General features: G+C 41.7%; 1 protein-coding gene and 1 long non-coding RNA gene across 2 annotated transcripts; one reads left to right on the top strand and one right to left on the bottom strand.

Moving 5' to 3' along the window:
- Positions 1 to 1989: 1989 nt before the first annotated feature.
- Positions 1990 to 4009, bottom strand: LOC106730083. Its single transcript, XR_001366517.2, has 3 exons — positions 3897 to 4009; positions 2884 to 2956; positions 1990 to 2787 (listed from the first exon to the last, which is right to left on the bottom strand). It is a non-coding gene; the product is annotated as an uncharacterized LOC106730083 (long non-coding RNA).
- Positions 3954 to 11850, top strand: THAP1 (THAP domain containing 1). Its single transcript, XM_006188400.2, has 3 exons — positions 3954 to 4255; positions 7906 to 8101; positions 8758 to 11850. Exons 1-3 carry the CDS (start codon positions 4185 to 4187, stop codon positions 9127 to 9129), a joined length of 639 nt encoding a protein of 212 aa, XP_006188462.1. The 5' UTR covers positions 3954 to 4184; the 3' UTR covers positions 9130 to 11850.
- Positions 11851 to 18384: the final 6534 nt, after the last annotated feature.

Here is an 18384-nt window from a genome sequence, read left to right as displayed (position 1 = left end):
CAAGGTCTAAGGCCCTAAAAGAGTTTCCCAGGACCAGGTGAGTAGGAGGCGATACTATCACAGAGATAGAGACAAACGTTGAGTTTTGGTGGTTCTGTCAGATCCAGACCATCTTCACAGCATCCATGTTAGTCTCATGCATTGAGTTCTTAACTGCAGGCAAATCTGAGGTGTTATCAGCCACTGTCACCTTCATTCCCTGCAACCCATCTTGTCCCGGGCCCCAGAACGGAGCAAACAGGAGTACACACCCAGGAGACGTCACTGAGCATGTCTGAACACTGTCCTTTATCCCTCCAACTCGTGGCCTTTAGAGGGGAAGGTAGTATTTGATCCAGGAGAGGGCTAAGGGCTAAAGATGTTTCAAACTTTTATCTAATAGTTAGATTTTATAATTTAAAAACACAAAATGTAAAAAGAACTACTTAAAAATGTCTAATCATTCCAGTCAACACACTCACCCTTCTAAACGGTCTTCGAGAAAAGCTCCATGAAAATTAGTATTTGTTTCACTCATCCTAGAATTTTAGAATTGTAAGGGGCATTAGAAACTGGCTAGTTTTTATGCTTTCTCTGTGAAAATCAGATGAAAGCTATAGATTATTCCCCACAAAAATGCACATTTACACATGTATGTATAGTTTTGATTCATCTTCAAGGGATTCAAAGAGCAGACCATTCATGGATTCCAAATTAAGAATTCCTCAGTCCTGTAGCCTCACTCTACAGATGAAGATATGGCCCAGAGAGAATGAATGCTAGGGCATTTTAAAATAAAAACTGTTTATAGAAAAAGTAGCCTAGTTGGATGGAAATTAAAATCTAAACTGTTAGATATCAGTGAGTTTAAAACATCTTTAGTCCTTAGCCTTCTTCAACGTCAAAACAAGTGGCTTATTTTTCAGTTTATCAAACAAGACAGTTTACCCATCTAGAAAAATTGTGACAAAACTTACCCTTTTAAGGTCAATGAGTTAAATTTTCTGTTTCCCTTAAAAAGTGTTCTATTAGTAAGTGAATTGGCTCTTGGCCTCTTGAGACTCTGAAAAATGTCAAGCTTCTAACTAACCTTCAGTTTATCCTTATTCTCTTTCCCTTAAATGGTCATATAAAGCTAAGGCACATTTTCACTTTTGATATTCACTGAAGGGGTCAAATGAGCATATAAACATCTCATTCTCTAAAAAAAAAAATAACGAGCAGTTTTGCCTATCTTGTGTGGCCCTTGTTTGCTTAATAAACTATTTTATTACATAGAATGCCAAACATTTTGTAAATCATAAGGGTTAGGTGAACACACTGTTTAGCCATCACCTCAGTCAAAAGACACATGACCACCGTCCCACTGGCCCTCTTACTTGCCTCTCCCCCGCAAAAGCAGCCTCTTTTGACTGTAGATTTACCTACTTGTTTTTTACTCTTAAAAAATCAGAATTATATAGTATATTTTCTTTTGTGTCTGACTTTGTCAACATTATGTGTGTTAGAACCATCCACAGTGTTGTGGGGCTTCTTTATTGTTAGTGCTGTGTAGTATTCCACTGTCTGACTCTACCACAATTTATTCAACTCTTAATGGACATTTGGGTTGTTTCTATCAACACTTTTAAAAAGCAATCATCTTTTCCTCATAGCCACCCCTTGACGAGTAAATAGTTACTCCAGCCCTGGTAAATGTTAGGAAGAAATGGGCAAAGGAGAGAGAAGGAAAACAGACAATAGGTGTAAGTTACTTTAGAGGAAGTGAAAATTATTTTTCTATTAAGCAAATACATTGATCTGCAGAACACACAGCGAAAATTTAGTTTGGGGAATGGTTTTACAAAGAAAAATACAACATTCAGTTTAATAATATATAACTTTTAATTAAGTACAGTCAGTTACAATGTGTCAATTTCTGGTGTACAGCACAATGTCCCAGTCATGCATATATACATATATATTCGTTTTCATATGCTTCTTCATTAAAGGTTATTACAAGATGCTGAATATAGTTCCCTGTGCTACACAGAAGAAATCTGTTTTTTTAATCTATTTTTATAGAGTGGCTAACATTGCAAATCTCAAACTCCCAGATTTATCCATTCCCACCCACTTTCCCCCAATAATATACAACTTTAAATTATATGCAATTCACTTTACTAGTAAACCATTCTGAAGTAAGGAAACATTAGAATAATATTCAAAAAATAATAAAAGTGTTTTTTTCATTTCCAAGTCATGGATAGAAGAAACAGGAGGGAAGCGGAGAACTCGGCTGAGGGAAATCCAACCAGGTAACAACGAAAATGACTGGGTCGCAAACCTCAGTAGGGAGTTTGGTCCCGCCTGGCCATCGCCACGTGCTTCTTCAGTAACTTGCATTCCCAGCCTCAGAACTATTTATACTTTCTTCTCTTCTGACGTTCCTCAGTCCTCCAACCCCACAGCTGATGACCCAGCTTCCTAAATCACTCCCACCCCTCCAAGTCCTCTTTCTATCCGAGGGCATAGCTGTTTTTTTTTCTTTTTAAAGGCCGTCCATCAGCATCTCAGTAAAAGGCACCACCATCCATCCAAATACTCAAGCAAGACACTCAAGCTCAAACCACCCATGATTCTTCTCTTCCTCATTCTCATTTGCTTCTATCAGCAAGCCCTACTGTTTCTACCTCTTAGATGTATATCGCATGCCACCACCTTAGTCCGAAGTTACCAGTCTCTTGCTTGCCTGCAACAGCCTTGTAATTGTTTTGCTTTCACTGCTGCCTCTCGCTGGTAACTCTTCGCGTGAACAACCAGAACGACCTTTCAAGAATATTTATTAATTAGATCATGTCTCTCCCCCGCCTAAAATGGTTCAGTGGCTTCCCCCTACAGTTAAAATCCAAATCGACAACTCACCTACTCTTCAACCTCACTCCGTGCCCTTCTCCGTGGCTCACTGGGCTCTAACACCACAGCCTCCATCCAGTTCCTAGAAAATACAGAACTCTTCACTGCTTCAGGGTCTTAGCACTCACTCCCCGTGCTGGCCTTCATTCTTTACATTGCTAGATTCCCCCCCCACCCCAATTCTTTGTTTTTCAGGTTAAATGTTCCCTTCTCAGACTGGAGGCAGTGACCCTCTACCTTTATTCACCCTTACAGCACAGTATGCAGGCATCTTGGCACAATGTGATTTTATTTACGATTTTAACTGTCTGTCTTACCCTCACTAGAACACAAGCTCTATGACGAGGGGGCCTAGGTTACTCTTACTCAACAATTTAAAAAAATATATATATATGAGCCATGAGATTACTCAACAGCCCACGATGGACACGAATGAAAGGGGCGGGCCAAGGAGGCAAAGCCTCTCTCCGACGTGAGAACCCCTGCAGCAGTCCGCGACGCCCAGCACAGAACCCGGAGATCACTAGGCCCTAAGGAGCGCGGTGGCCTCGGGCCACCGAGAACCCCAGAGAAGCCTGGGCTTGGGGTGCGCGCGGGGGTGTCCTCTCTCGCTGCTGAGCTCCGGCACCTGCGCTCCGCCCAGACCGCGGAACACCTGAAGCAGCAGCCTAGGGGGTGGAGACTAGCGGTCCGAGAAAGGGATCCACCAAGTTTTACAAATTACGCCATCTGCGGCCGTCCTTTTAAAGAAACGAGCGCAACTACCCAACGACCTCAACTTTACACCTGTCCTGCTTTAGGCCAGCAGCGCCCACAGACCGTATAGTTCTCCAACCTAAATCGCCGGGGATAAATAACCCGATGAAACTCCGCGGATGCGTAACCCAGCCCACCTCCCCTCCTCCCAGGCAGTTCCTTCTTCCTTCCGGAAGCTCGGAGGCCACGCCCACTTCCGCAACGCCGAGACCCGCCGCGCGACGCTACGGGCCTCAGCCAATGGCCTGCCTCGCAGGGAACGTTACCTCTGACCTCAGGGCTAATCAGAGACAGAAGGACGCAGTCCTCGCGAGAGGTGAGGTTGAAGCTGTCTCCGCCATCTTGGAGATGGGAGACGGGCGATGGCTGTCGTCCTTCTGCTAAAGCAAACAAAACGGGCACATTAGTCACCCCCCGAGTGAGGCTCTCATCACTCTAACTGTTGGCCAAAGCTACAGAAGAAGCGAAGGTGTCAAAGCCGAGTGCGGCGATACTGATAGCAGCTTCAACTGCCTGCTGGGGCGGCAGAAGTGAAGTAACTGAGGACCGGAAGGATGGTGCAGTCGTGTTCCGCCTACGGCTGCAAAAACCGATACGACAAGGATAAGCCGGTTTCTTTCCACAAGTAAGTACCCTGAGCTCCTCCCGGGGCCGGCTAGGGCCGGGGGCGCGCGGCCCTGCTTGTGGGTGGAGCCAGGCGCGTGTCCGCGCGAGACCTAGTGAGAGGGGCGTGGCCAGGGGCGGGGCGCGATAGGGCTCTGGGGGCAGGGAGCGGTGGGCGTGTCCCTGGCGTCACCGCCCGCTCTCCGCCCCGGGTTGCGCGTTCACAGGTTCGCGCGCCGCCCGGGATGGCAGGTTCTGGGCGGACCTGCGATGCCTGGAGTCCTCGCGGGTCATGAGGGCTCCGGACCGAGAGGCAGCTGGGTTTCACCACCCGGGTCATGGAGAAGCCCGGTTGGTCATCACTCTTTAGACCGAAACGGAGAAGTCACGCCTTTTCGGCCCTGCTGGGGAGGAGGTCCAGCGTCACAGCAGTTAAGGACTGACTTGGCCAGGATTTCAGGGAGGATGCTGTGGACCCAGTGTCCAGGATCCAACCTTTCAGGACCTCTAGATCTTAGAGAAGGTGTCAGATCCTGCCCAGATGAAGAGCCATGTTTTGGCACACAATAATAACGTGGACAGTAATAGTATAGGGGCGCGTGGAGGAAGCCCTCGGAGAAGAGCGGCCTCGCAGCTCTCAGGGCGGTTTCGTCCAGAAGTTACTGCGCCTCGGGTCCTAGAGGAGGAAATGTTCTCTTGAAAAGAAAACCGCAAAAGTGACTCCATTACAATACCGTTTGCATTCAGCCCAATTCAATATTTTCAAATTTTATTCCAGTAAAATTTGGGGGGTGATAATTCCCGACTGTAAATGGAAAATAGCTGAAGAAATTAGAGCCAGTGGTAAATTAGACAAAGTACTTACAGCTAAATAATTACAAAAGCAGAATCTTAAATATTCATTCAGCTTTGGGGGTGCGAGCCTTTTATGTTTAATTGGGGATGTGGATGCATTTTTATACGTTTGATATAATATGAGAGGAACAGAAATAAGAGTGTCTAGAGCATAGAGAGATTTTTTGAACTTTTTTTTAATTGAAATATTACAATATTGTGTTAATTTCTGGTGTATAGCATGTTTCAGTCATACATGTATTCCTTTTCATATTCTTTTTCATTAGAGGTTACTACAAAATATTGACTAGAGTTCCCTGTGCTATACAGTACTTGTTGTTTATTTTATATATAGTAGTTTGAATCCTGTAATTCTCTGGGTTTAAGATCATTAAAAAGCCTTGACTGCTGCATTCAGACTTGTATCTTCTCCAAATCCAAGATCCTGTAACTCTCCAAGTCCCTGCTCTCTGGGTTGTTCCTATACACTGGTCACTAAAGTCTTCTGCCTTGGGATTTGATTCCTTGACCCCCAGGTAAACAGAGAAGTCTGGGGCTCCAGTCATCATGGGCTTAACCGTCAGCTCCCCCGTCCTGCAGTTCTGTTCAAATTCCTTACTGATGATTTAAGTTCAGTACTTCCCACAGCCCTGGTAAGACACTAAGACGCCGTAACACTGTGCCCACTGTGAATGCATCAGGGAAGAGGACACTCGGGTTCCCCCTTCAGTCAGGCAGTCTCTTCTAGTGGGGTAGGCAGGTGCTCAAAAATAATAATGAAAGTATTATCAGCAGTTGTTACTAAGGACGCTGAAAGCTTGGTGCTGTGAGAGCAGTTAGCACTAAGACCTAAGAAAACAACAGATATCCCAGGAGAGGTGCCATCCAAATAGAGCTCTGAAGACTGAAGAGGAAGGAGCTTAACCAGGGGGACCTGGGATAAGGGTCTCCAGGAGATTACTCCATATTCCAAGCCTTGCTGCGGAAGGGGCTGTGGCAAGAGCGTAAAGAGATCTTGAGAATGGTGATGTTTCCTCTTCCAAGAAGGGGACAGAACACTTAACGCTTCTGGGATTCAGTTAAGTGTATCCTAATGTTAACTCTTGATTTATTAGAATTTCTGAGAGCTGATGAATTGGCCTCTAGTTCTTTCAAAGTCAGGGAACAGGTCTGGAGAGGGTGACCTCTTGGTGGGTTCAGCTTCCCACCGCCCGGTTTCTAATGACATGGCAGAGGGAATCAAAAAATATGGGAAGCCCTCCACTGGCTCTGCAGGCTAATTAAGGATGACGTTCGTACACCAGAAATAGGGAGCTTCCGCAGGTTGTTTTAAACAACTGATATAATGGGGAAAAATGGCTAACCTGCATCTCATCCCTTATCCAAAAGAGCAGTTTTGGGAAGGAGTTGTAAAGAGCTTGACAGAACCTCACAAAAACCCTGAATTATAGTCCTTGAGTCAGGAGGCCCGGAGCACTGAGTTTCACCGGAGATTGTGACTGTGTCTGTATTTCTAGAGGCCACTGCCCACAAGACACCTTCCTGGAGTCTTTCTTTTCTCATTTCCTATGTGGTGGCTATGCTGGGCAAAACACAGAAACTGCCGTGAGGTCGGTTAGAGTATCCTGACCACAGCAGAATCAGGCTCTAGCATCCCTCACTTGGAAGAAAAACGAACAGAGTTGAAACTCCTTTGTTGTTTGGCTTCTTTCCAACCCCCTCCCCCCACCTGCTCACTAAATCCTTGAGCTGCAAAAGTGAAATCACAACTTTAAACTCTTCCCACCTCCCTCTATCTGAGCCCAGTGGACATATTTCAGTTAAGAGAGGAAATGATTAATTTTCTTTTATTTCTTTATCATTATGGTTTGACTGTTATTGGATTAATTCATATTTGTCAGACCGATTCTATTAGAACTGAAAGCTTCTTTTCCTCAGTACATAGGTATAAACAAACATGCAGTTTTGTTTTACAATACACAGACAATCACTAGTGAGCCATAATACAGATTCACTCTATAGTGTGTATATTTTACCTGAAACTTTTAGTGTTTTCAGTATAAAAAGTTAAGCATTAATAAGTGAGAGAAGGGGGAAGGTATAGCTCAGTGGTAGACTGTATGCCTAACACACAAGAGGTCCTCGGTTCAATTCCCAGTACCGCCATTAAAAAAACCCCAAAAAACCTGATTACATTCTCCTACCAAAAATGTGAGAGAAATCAATAGTGGAGCTGTGATTTATCCTTGTGTATTTAGATGTGTGTGGAAGCCCTGTATCTGCAATATTAAAATATATATATATTTTTTATATATAATATTATATATAAAATATAAAAATATATATAATATTACTGTATATGGGCCCTCGACCCCCAACCTCCCATCACGTCCTCTTCCAACTACATGCATCTGTCCATGTGGCTAACTTTTAATAAGTGTATTTTTACATTATGTGACTTCTTAGTCTGTCTTATTTAGCTTGTATATGTCATAACTGGCAGTCTCATAACTGCTGTGTGATCAGTAAGTTTCCAATAAGAAATACTACTTTTCAAAAAACCAAAAATTCCATGCTGGAAGGGGTGAGTTACATTCCACAGTAGTGGTGGTCACTTTACTTACAGGATTTTTAAAACAAGTAACGTTTTTAACAAATAAAGGTAATAAAGGCACAACTAAAAACTGTCCAAAAAGAAGATCAGCGAAGCTAGTGTTTTATCAAATATTCCTCGGTGTGTTAGCACCAATGTAAGGTAGTTCTTTCCTAAGCAGGAAAGTCTGGCTGTGCCCTCTTTTTGGAATAAGGTTGGAAAACTGAATTACGTTGTCTTCTTAGGTTTCCTCTGACTCGACCCAGTCTTTGTAAAAAATGGGAGGCGGCTGTCCGAAGAAAAAACTTTAAGCCCACCAAGTACAGCAGCATTTGCTCAGAACACTTCACCCCAGACTGCTTCAAGAGGGAGTGCAACAACAAGTTACTGAAAGAGAACGCTGTTCCCACAATATTTCTTTGCACGGAACCGCATGACAAGGTAGCACATGTTTACTGGGTGGTTTTCTGTGGATAACATTCCTGTGTCCGTTGTGGAAAATTGGGAAAATCCAGAGAAGTAGTAAGAAAATAAATATTATTGTATATGTGCAGTCAAAATTGTATCAGTTTTACCTATTAAATCTGAAAAATGAAAAAAAAAATAAATAAAATCTTAAATACCCTACCAAAGAAAAAAAAGAAATGTTACCTGGAACCTATCACTTGTCAATAACCCTTGTTCACAGTGAAATACTTTTTAAAAATACAAAGTGCAGTTGATTAAAAGTTGAATATCCTCACCCTAAGAAAGTCAGTCTAGCTTTGTCTCTTTAAGATTCCTCTCTCTTCCCACCTGTAGGCTGGTAAGTTTTGATTTTTCTGTATCAGTGATACTTCAGTTTCAATGTATTTTTCCCCCTCAGTTTTAAGTGCTTAGCATTTAATTAAATCTGCCTAATCTGTCTCTTTCTTGCATTCCAGGACTACTTCAGGTAGAAAAGTATAATTAAAACTTGAGCTGTTTTCTCATTTTGGAATGTTTCTATAGCAAGGCAACAGGAAAAATGTCTACTGTTCTTAAATTCCGCAGATGAAGTCTTTTCAACTGTTGCTTTGAGTTACGAAACCCAGACGTTCTCTGCATTCTTGTTGCAGAAGGAAGACCCGGAGCCGCCAGAGCAGCAGCCCCCGCCTCCCCTGAGCCCGCCTATCTCCCAGGTCGACGCTGCCATCGGATTGCTCATGCCCCCGCTCCAGACCCCCGATAACCTGTCCGTGTTCTGTGACCACAACTACACCGTGGAGGACACCATGCACCAGAGGAAGCGGATTCACCAGCTGGAGCAGCAAGTGGAGAAGCTCAGGAAGAAGCTCAAGACCGCCCAGCAGCGGTGCCGGAGGCAGGAGCGGCAGCTGGAGAAGCTAAAGGAGGTGGCTCACTTTCAGAAGGAGAAAGACGACGTCTCGGAGAGGGGCTACGTGATCCTACCCAATGACTATTTCGAAATCGTGGAAGTTCCAGCGTAAAAAAGTGAGATTTATGTCGATTTTTCACGGGGCGATACCACACACACACCCCTCTTCTAGCCCACAGGGGAGTTTCGTTTGAAAAGATTACACTTGATTACTTGTATAAAAACCATTCAGAATATTTTTTTAAAAAGAATAAATTAGATATATACTGTAAAATTGTAATTTTTTTTTTTAGTTTGTAATGTCAGCGTTTTTACATTTTAACAAAATATTTTAAAAGTTATAAAGTAACCTCAGAGCTCCCATATAAGCTGGTTTCCAGATTGGGGATTTTTGTTTTTTAATTTGAGTATTTCTAGAAATGACAGAAACATAAAAAAGTAAAGAGAATGAGAACAGTACAGTGAGGATGATTTTGGTTTAAAGCGTAACATTTTTAATTAATGCAGTTTATTGAAAGAACTTAGTTACGTCTGAAGTCAGAAGCAAGGGACATAACTTCTCAGAATATATATATTCTTATTCACACATCCTTGTTTGTCAAGTCAGAAGATTCATCTGTCTTTCTTAATCACTTGTCAAAGATAAGTTGGCAAGTCAATACTTTAAAAAGAAAAAAAAAAAGATCGGTTGTCTTCTGAGCAGAAAATGAGTCATTCCATACTGAATCTAAATGGTTAAATAATGCTAAAAAATCGATTTTTAAAAGTGGGCCCTTCTCTCCCCCCACTGTCTAGCATTATAGAGTTAGAAGTTTATCTCCAGTGGAAGATACATCCTTCAATAAATAAAGTAAGCATTGCTATCCACGAAGTAATGAAGATGGTGACCTGGTCCATGGTTAGCTTTTTTCTGTCACTGCTCTGAGCCAAGGGACACTCAGTTCCCCAACTGTAGTCACACCTGCATCCAAATCTCTAACCAGGTGCATTGTGTTGGTAGAGTTTGACTTGTACTGTAGTATGGAAATCTTGCCCTTGACTAATTGGTTTTGGCCAAGGTTTCACATAAAAAATGATTTCTTCACTTTTAGCACGAGTTTGCAATGATACCCCATTTACCTAAGTGTATGTTAGCTCTGTTCAGAAGCATCCTGATACGTAATGCGTGGAATGTTGAGATTTAAAACACTGACGATTCTGTTCAGACTGTGAGTTGTGTTCTGACTTGGTGAGAAGTTTTACATGTATTGAAAATGAAAACAGTTCCGCATGAACAAGTTCTCCTGTAGGGATTACCTCCTTAGATTGAGAATAACCGCTCCCATGGTGATGATTTTATATTTCAGAGTGCTGCACAGAACATTTGAAAAGACGCCGCAGTGGTGTCTAGGAGTGTCTTTTGTAGACCTGGTTTTCATTGTGATTCGCTGCCATGGTGCCAGCGGGCAGTGCTTGATTCCTGGAGATTTGATTTTTATGGTTACCTGAAATCTGAATGACGTTTAGAACTAACTCTAAGAAAACAGAGGACTTTTTCCAGTTATTCATGGGTCTCATTACTGCTTTTGGAAACCACAAAGTCTCCAAGTAGTTTGTTTTCACATTTCATGTCTCTAGCAATTCCTGGAGGACACGTGGGTGAATATTTTGCAAAGTAGATATCTTAAATCTAAATTGTCAATACGTAAAAGAAATCTGTGTGTGTGTGTCCTCAGAACCAAGCATCCAACACTGAATTGTGAAAATGATCGTCTCCATGACTTAGCGCCTTAGCGTTGTGATTTAACCTGAAGCTACTTTTTTTTTTTTCATGACAGACATAAATCGGTATTTGGAGAGAACTGAGCAAGCATCATGTATACCAACCGTTTGCATTTAAGTCATTTATTATGTTTAACAGGGAGTTTGAGGTACAGGTGCTTATCTCTGAATCTGAGATGTAACATTTGTTGAAATGTTTTAAACAGTCATTTTGTCTTTAAAATTCACTTTGTCTGTTGTGTTGTTTCTAACAATGCCAAGAAGGGGAGAACACTTTGGCTAAAACAGGTCCTGTCCATGCAGCGTGAAACTCAGCCTGAAACGACAGGGGCAGGGTCTCAGTCTGGAGCAGGTGGGCAGGAGACCGCTGTGAGTTTCAGCCTGTTCCGAAGGATGCCCTTTATTTTAAGCACATAGAGTAACATCCTAAAACTTCCATCGAGGAGTAACATAAGCTGGCAATAATAGTGGGAAGAAATAACTTTCTTAATAGAACTACCAGGAAAACTGTAGAATTTTAGAATTAGAAGGGACCTAGAAGTCACGGAGCACCTGCCTGACCTACAAAACCCCTTGTAAAATATCCCTGACAAGTGGACACCCGTTCTCTGTGTGCCATTGACATCTGAGCAGTTCCGCTTAGTTTCTTTCAAATAAGTTTCCTGATTAGGGTAGAATTTGTTGCCACTTTTCTTTTGTACTCGTTTTTCATGCCAATACAGACTTCACGTTGAACTACTGCCTCGTTCGAACTTTCAAATTCCGAATTAAAGAAGTTTTAAAGTTTTGTAAAATAAATGTTTATTAATTGTGTACCTGTTATGTCTATGAAAAATAATTGTCATTGCAGTAAAGAAACAGTGGTGTCTAAAATGATTAGCAAAACGTTTTACTTCGTAATCCAAGTACGTGAGATTTTTTTCTTTTAACTGAAATTTGTTATCCCTTTCTTAGAAGTATTAACTGTAATGGTGGAGGCAAGTGAAAGTTTCACTTGATATGGATTATTTTTTAGATTAAAGTCATATTCTTTGATCCTCTTTAGATATTAAAAAAATTATGTACAAATACACATACCGACACCTATGGCTTTTATGAAGTCAGTCCGTGACATAATATATTTAAAAGTCCATTTGATCTACAAAAGGAAAACTCCATTGTGTTCCAAAATTTTTAAAAGAGAGCCATGAATAGCATGTAAAGGAAAAAGAACAGATCTGCCTGTTTGGTGATGACTTTTCCTGATATTAAGGACCAATGAGTGAAGAGAATTGCTCTTGACTGGTGGTAAACTGGTATTACTGGGCATTCTGGTTTTATATAGTGTATTAAAATACAATCCTTGATGTGAAAGAAAAATGATCAGTGTAAACAGTGATTTACCAACAAGCAAGAAAGCAATTATAATTTTGTCCTTAAAAGAACAAAAAGTTGGCTTGAAGTAACATTCTCTTACCATTCTGTGTCTTGGTAATTTTTTACCTTGGATGTGGTTTTATTTTACTGACATCGTTTTCGGAGTGATAAATTTTTGTTTTTAACTCTCAAAATCTTGATCACTTTTATTCATTCTTTTTCTAAATTCATGGTATTTGGGGTTTTGAGATTATAAAAATTTCATGCTTAAAATACCCTAAGGGATATGAATAAACTTTCATTATTTTACACTATTTATTGGTGAGACAAACTGTACAATATTAACAGTAAGTAGACAAATGACTTCTGGAATGGCTACATGAGGCTCTCTGACCAGCTCCTCACCAAAGCTGTCATAACTGATGAAAAAAGTTTAAAAAAAAAAACAAAACCCATTTAAAGTCTCTGCATGTTGTCATAAGGGCATACAGCAAAAGAAGGAACATTCGGGAAAATATAAATCTTGTAAGAACGTTAGGAGTGTGTGGCATTGGTGTCTCCTCTCCTCCCGGTTTGCAATCAAGGGCCCAGGGAGTGAGGCTGCCAGGATTTCTCAGGCCCCCCTAGTTTTGTGCTGCAAAGGCTGAATTCCAGGTAAGTGCAGCCAAGAGGTGGAGACTTCCTCCCTCCCTCCCCTCAGCTCTCGCTCATAGGGTCATAGGGTGGAGGCTCTACCCCAGGTGCAGGGGGCCAAGAATACAGGGACCCTGGTCCTCTCCCTGGTTGGCTCAGAGGGTGATGTTTTGATGCCAGGAGAGGACCAGAGGGTACCATTCAAACTGAGCTCTGCTCGTAATGCGGGGGTATCAATCCCAGAGAAGCAGGTCACGGTCCCCACCCCAAAGTCCAGAGCAATGAATCAGATTTTTCCCAGGGGAGAGGCGGGCCATAAGCACAGAGAGCTCTGAAGCTCTCCCCAAAGGCAGTAATTTTATTTGGAAGGATGTGGGTGAAGTTTGAGCCTAAGGGTGCTCTCCCGAACACTAGAGAATTTGGTGGTTAACAATTTAGAGGAGGCTGACAGCTCCACAATCATAACAAACTAAATTGTATTTGAACAAGCGAACTTACCAGAGAGAACCAGGGAAAGGGGCAGGTAAGACGAGCCCCTCTGGGGCCCTAACAAACTCAAGGACAAGCCTCAAACACTGCTTCTGCAAAAAGACCCGATCTAACTGGATCTGATCGATCCAGTGCAACTCATGCTCCAGGTTGTCATCAAAACCCAAGCACTCAGCTGGCGGTTGGAGCTAACTTCCAACTGTGACATCAACAAAGGCAGACACCTGAACAGACAGCTCAGGGAACCCGTCACCTCACGTGGCTGTGTGCATGTCCAAGGCTGCACCTTCTAAGGAAGAAACCAGAGACATCACACTGAAGGGAAAATAAACTTCACTAAATTAGTCCAGCTGAGTAATTAAATAAAAAAAAACAATCATGACAGTCTCGGAGTGGAGGGGTAACTGGAATCATTGTTCAGCGATCCCACAATAAAAATTAAAATAAAGAAAGGAAGGAAAAAATAATCATTGTTCAAAGAACCCACAATAAAAATTTAAATAAATTAATTAATTAAATCATTATTCAGAGATCCCACAAAAAAATGTCCACTTTTTAACAAAACGTTACGACACGTGCAAAGAAACAGGAAAGCATAATTCAGACAGGTTACAGAGTAGGCAAGAGAAACTGCCTGGGCGAGGGTCCAGATGTCAGAATTAACAAAGACTTCAAAGCCACCGTTGTATACGTGCTCAAAGACCTAGTGGGGAACCATGCTTAAGGAAGAAGATATCACTTATGTGTGGAATCTAAAAACATAAATAAAGGACACAAATGAACTTATTTACAAAATGGAGACAAACTTACAGACATAGAAAACAAACATGGTTATCAGGCAGGGAAGAGGGTGGGGAAGGATAAATTAGGAGTTTGAGATTTGCAGATACACACTATAGGTAAACAAGTTTGTACTGTAGAGCACAGGGAACTATAGTCATTATCTTATGGTAACCTACAGTGAAAAAGAATCTGAAAAGGAATATATGTATGTACGTGTATGACTGAAACATTATGCTGTACACCAGAAATTGATGCAATGTTGTAAACTGAATATACCTCAATTAAAAAAAAAAGAGTAACACAAAATTCAAGACAGAGGTTATCTCTGGGAAGGGTGAAGGCTATGAGCTTTTAAGTAGATGCAAATTAATAGTAATATTCTAGTTCTAGGATTGAGTGCGTCAGCGTGTGTCTGATATAGTATCAAATCAAGTTAATAGACCAAAATTTACACAACACAAATGAAATGAAATGAATAAGACAGCACCATACAGAGGCCAAGGAGGAGAGTGGGTTATGAACCAAGCATTCTGATGAATCTAACTTTGTACTCCTGAGGTTCCAAAAACAAAAAAGTTGAAAAATAATAAGTAGGTAATTTACTAGTGAGTCACGTACATGACACATCTTGCCAAACGCTTCATCCCATTCGATCCTCTGGACACCTCGGTGAGTCAGGGAGACACTCTCATCACCCTCCTGTTACAGCTGGGACCACCGAAGTAGGATTTGAACTCCGGCAGCTGGACCCGAAAACCTGCATCCTCAACCATCATGTTAGACAGACCCCCTAAGAAGTAAAAAATTGGTCCTAACTCTAAACAATAGAAGAACATGGTGAAGAAAACCATTCCTACTGGACAGGATGTTATACTTCTTACAAAAGGGAACAATTTGAAAAATCAGGGCTGACTAATGTTCCAGACTCTTAAGAAAAATGAAATAATTACACATTTTGAACCTGCTGAATTCCAGCCTCGCATAAGGAAGAATTTTAAATATTAGAAACAAATTGGAGAGGACCTTGGGGACTTATTTGCACACATTTCAGGACCTGTGGGAAGTGTATGAGTATTTGAGCTAAATCTCCAAACACTATCTCCTGGTATAACTTTCTATCAAAACTTCCCTGGAGGCAGGAAAATGTAGCTCAGTGGTAGAGCACGTGCTCAGCATGCACGAAGTCCTGGGTTTAATCTCCAGTCCCTCCATTAAAATAAATAAACAAACAAATAAATAAAAACCCTTATTACTTCCCACATACACAAAAAAAAAAGGAAAAAGAAAAAAAATTGGAAAAAAACCCCAACCCTCTGTTGAGGATCTTTCAGCTAAAAGTGGAATTAATCATGCGTCTGAGGACACAGAATTTCACTTTTTGTTCTGAACCACTTCCTCCATTTCCCAAGGTCTGTGCTGCAAGTTGTAGACCCCTGAACTTGCTAATGTCTTTGGAGAACAGGACCCACAAAATCTGGAACAGAGAATAGCCCCATCTTCCATGCCATCCAGATTTAGCCTACATTTTTAGGTTATTCCTAGAAAATGTCAGTGATCTGCATTCACAAAGATGTGTTGGAGGCTAAAACACAAGGTATATGGATGAGAAAGCCACATTTTGACATCTCCACTATCTTAAAAATTTATATTTTAAGTTGTAAGTTTCCCAAATGTGGGTCTTTATTTTTGTATTTTTTATAATTGAAATGAAAATTTTAAATCTTTTTGAAGATGTGGTACATAAAGGTGGTGCAAAGTTCAAATGATACAGAAGGATGGACTGCAAAAAGTAGGTCACTCTCTCCCTATGCTTTTCCCCTCGAATCTTCCAGATCCTTTCTGAGGTCATGATAAGTAATTTCTTGCATATTCTATAAGAATTTCATTTATTTGCAAAGAATAAAATATTTTTGTAATACAAATCCTTTTCTATAATCATTATTCCCCCAAAAGTGGTTTGTGTTTGCTTAAAAATAACATAAAATAAATTCTAAGAAAATGTGGGTATTTTATATAAGTATGGACTAGTCTGGGTATATGTCAGGCCATAATTGAAAGAAAGAATCTTTATGAGAAAACATGGTTTGAGAACTAGTTTAGTGACCATTGTGCTAATCAGGAGTCAGGGAACTGGATTCTAGTGTCAGTCTCTAGAGTCCTAAGTAAAATATATGTTATATTTAGAAATTCTACTTTCTATGCCAGTGTCTTCCATCTTACTCTGTTCTTCTTCCTTTGGTAACATTTTTTTTTAAAAACAGTCTTCCTTCCATTCTTAAACACAGGTACAAAATTTTACCTACCAAATTTCATTTCAGCTTAGTGATTAAAATGTCTTAGTCTGAAACCATTTGATTTTTTTTTTAATGGGCAAAGGACTTGTATAGACATTTCTCCAAAGAAAATCTACAAGGAGCCGATTAAAACATGAAAAGATGCTCAGCATTAGTAATTGTTAGGGAAATGAACGCAAAAGCCAACATGAGGTACCCGCCTACCTGTTGGGAGGGTTACTATCAAACACAGGAAACAACAAGTGTAGGCGAGGATGTGGGGATTGTCACTGTTGTGCACTGTTGGTGGGAATGTAAAATGGTACAGCTGCTGTGGAAAACAGTATGATGGTTCCTCAAAAAATTAAGACTAGAATTACTGAATGATCCAGAAATTCCACTTTTGGGTGTATAACCAGAAGAAATGAAAACAGAGTCTTGAAGAGATATTTGCACACCCATGTTCGGAGCAGCATTATTCACAATAGCCAATGGTGGAAGCGACTCCAGTGTCCATCGATGGATGAATAGATAACCAAGATGTGGTCCATACATTCAGTGGAATATTATTTGGTCTTAAAAAGGAAGGAAATTCTGACACATGCTATGATCTGAGAGCATTATGCTAATAAGCCAGTTACAAAAAGACAAATACTGTACAATTTCACTGGAGTAGTCAAATTCATGGAGGCAGAAAGTAGAATGGTGGTTGCTTGGGAGGTGGGGGAGTGGGAGGGGAGCATGTTTAATAGGCATAAGGTTTCGGACTTACGAGGTAAAAAGAGTTACAGTGATGGCTGGTGATGAAAATGTATTGAATACCACAGACCTGTACACTTACAAATGGTTAAGATGGTAAATTTTATGTTAGGTGCATTTTACTATAAGAACATAAAAAATGATGTGGATTATTGAGGCTCAGGCTGGTGAAACAGGTCACACAGCTGTCATTTATGAAGTGTCAGCTACTATAATTAAGTCTCAACATAACCTTGTGAGAGGGGTTAATACTAGTGCTCCAGGATCACAGGGGACTGAGCAGAGACAAGGAACAACCTCTCCCTCTCCCCTCCCCCAGGGCCGGCTGATTCCGGGGGTGGGGCCAGCTGGCCTGAAACACACCTTTCCTGTACCCACTGGCAGAGCAGAGGCCAGCCCTAACCACTTCCTTCTCCTAGCTCCACACACTAGCGACCTGTCCTCTGCCCTAAATCACCCCAGGGCTGGGAATGGGACACTGGTGGGTACCCCTGTAGCTTGGGCCATGAGATGATTCAGTCTAGCTAATCCTAAATGTACACTCTACCCTGTCTTGTCTTTCCCAGGGACACCCCAGTAAGGGCCCTGGCCCCCGCTTTCTCCTCCTGTCTTCTGCCACCCAACCAGACCCAGTTTCCCCTACTTACGGCTCTGCATGGCACGGATGTCCCTTTCTCTTGGGAAATGCGAGTGATTCTTTCAGTGGTTTTGACCCTCTGTGATGGCCCTCGGTCACCTCCATGAATTAAAATCCCACGGGGTAATTTTACAACACAGGTCATGCCTCTTGGGGTTTTTTATTTAAAAAACCCATTTCCTCCTTTAGGAAGTTCCCATAATTACGGCTTCACCTCAGTGCTCCTTTGCCCCCCTCCCCACACACAGCGAGACAGCTATCCCGGGAGTGGAGTCCTACTGGTGCTTCCACTGGTGATGCCAGCCGTCTCTACCAAACTGCCCACTGACCTCCAACATGGAGAAAGCACAGGACTTTACACTCTGCTGCCTTCCTGCCTGTGAGCTTTCAAAGAAACACTGCAACCTTGTGAGGCTAGTGATGAGTGGATTTGAGACCCTTTTGCATGAAGGCATGGATCCCCAGAGGGAGGTTTATTAACTTACCCAAGGTCTCACGGCAGCAAATGGTTGCCCTGGGATTGCAAACCACCGCCCAAATGTCCATTTTCGTGATTTCCACAAATCCCATCAGATTCTCACTGTCTCTTACTTTTTTTTTTTTTTCCTGTCTTACACTTTTTTGAAAGTGTCTCTGCCCAGCATTTCCTCACTCCAAGCATATAATGTTGATGACA

The sequence above is a fragment of the Camelus ferus genome, chromosome 26 (assembly GCF_009834535.1).
Source record: "Camelus ferus isolate YT-003-E chromosome 26, BCGSAC_Cfer_1.0, whole genome shotgun sequence".
NCBI lineage: Eukaryota > Metazoa > Chordata > Mammalia > Artiodactyla > Camelidae > Camelus > Camelus ferus.
The sequence above is the reverse complement of the archived record's forward strand: the minus strand, read 5'-3'. Positions and strand labels throughout refer to the sequence as shown.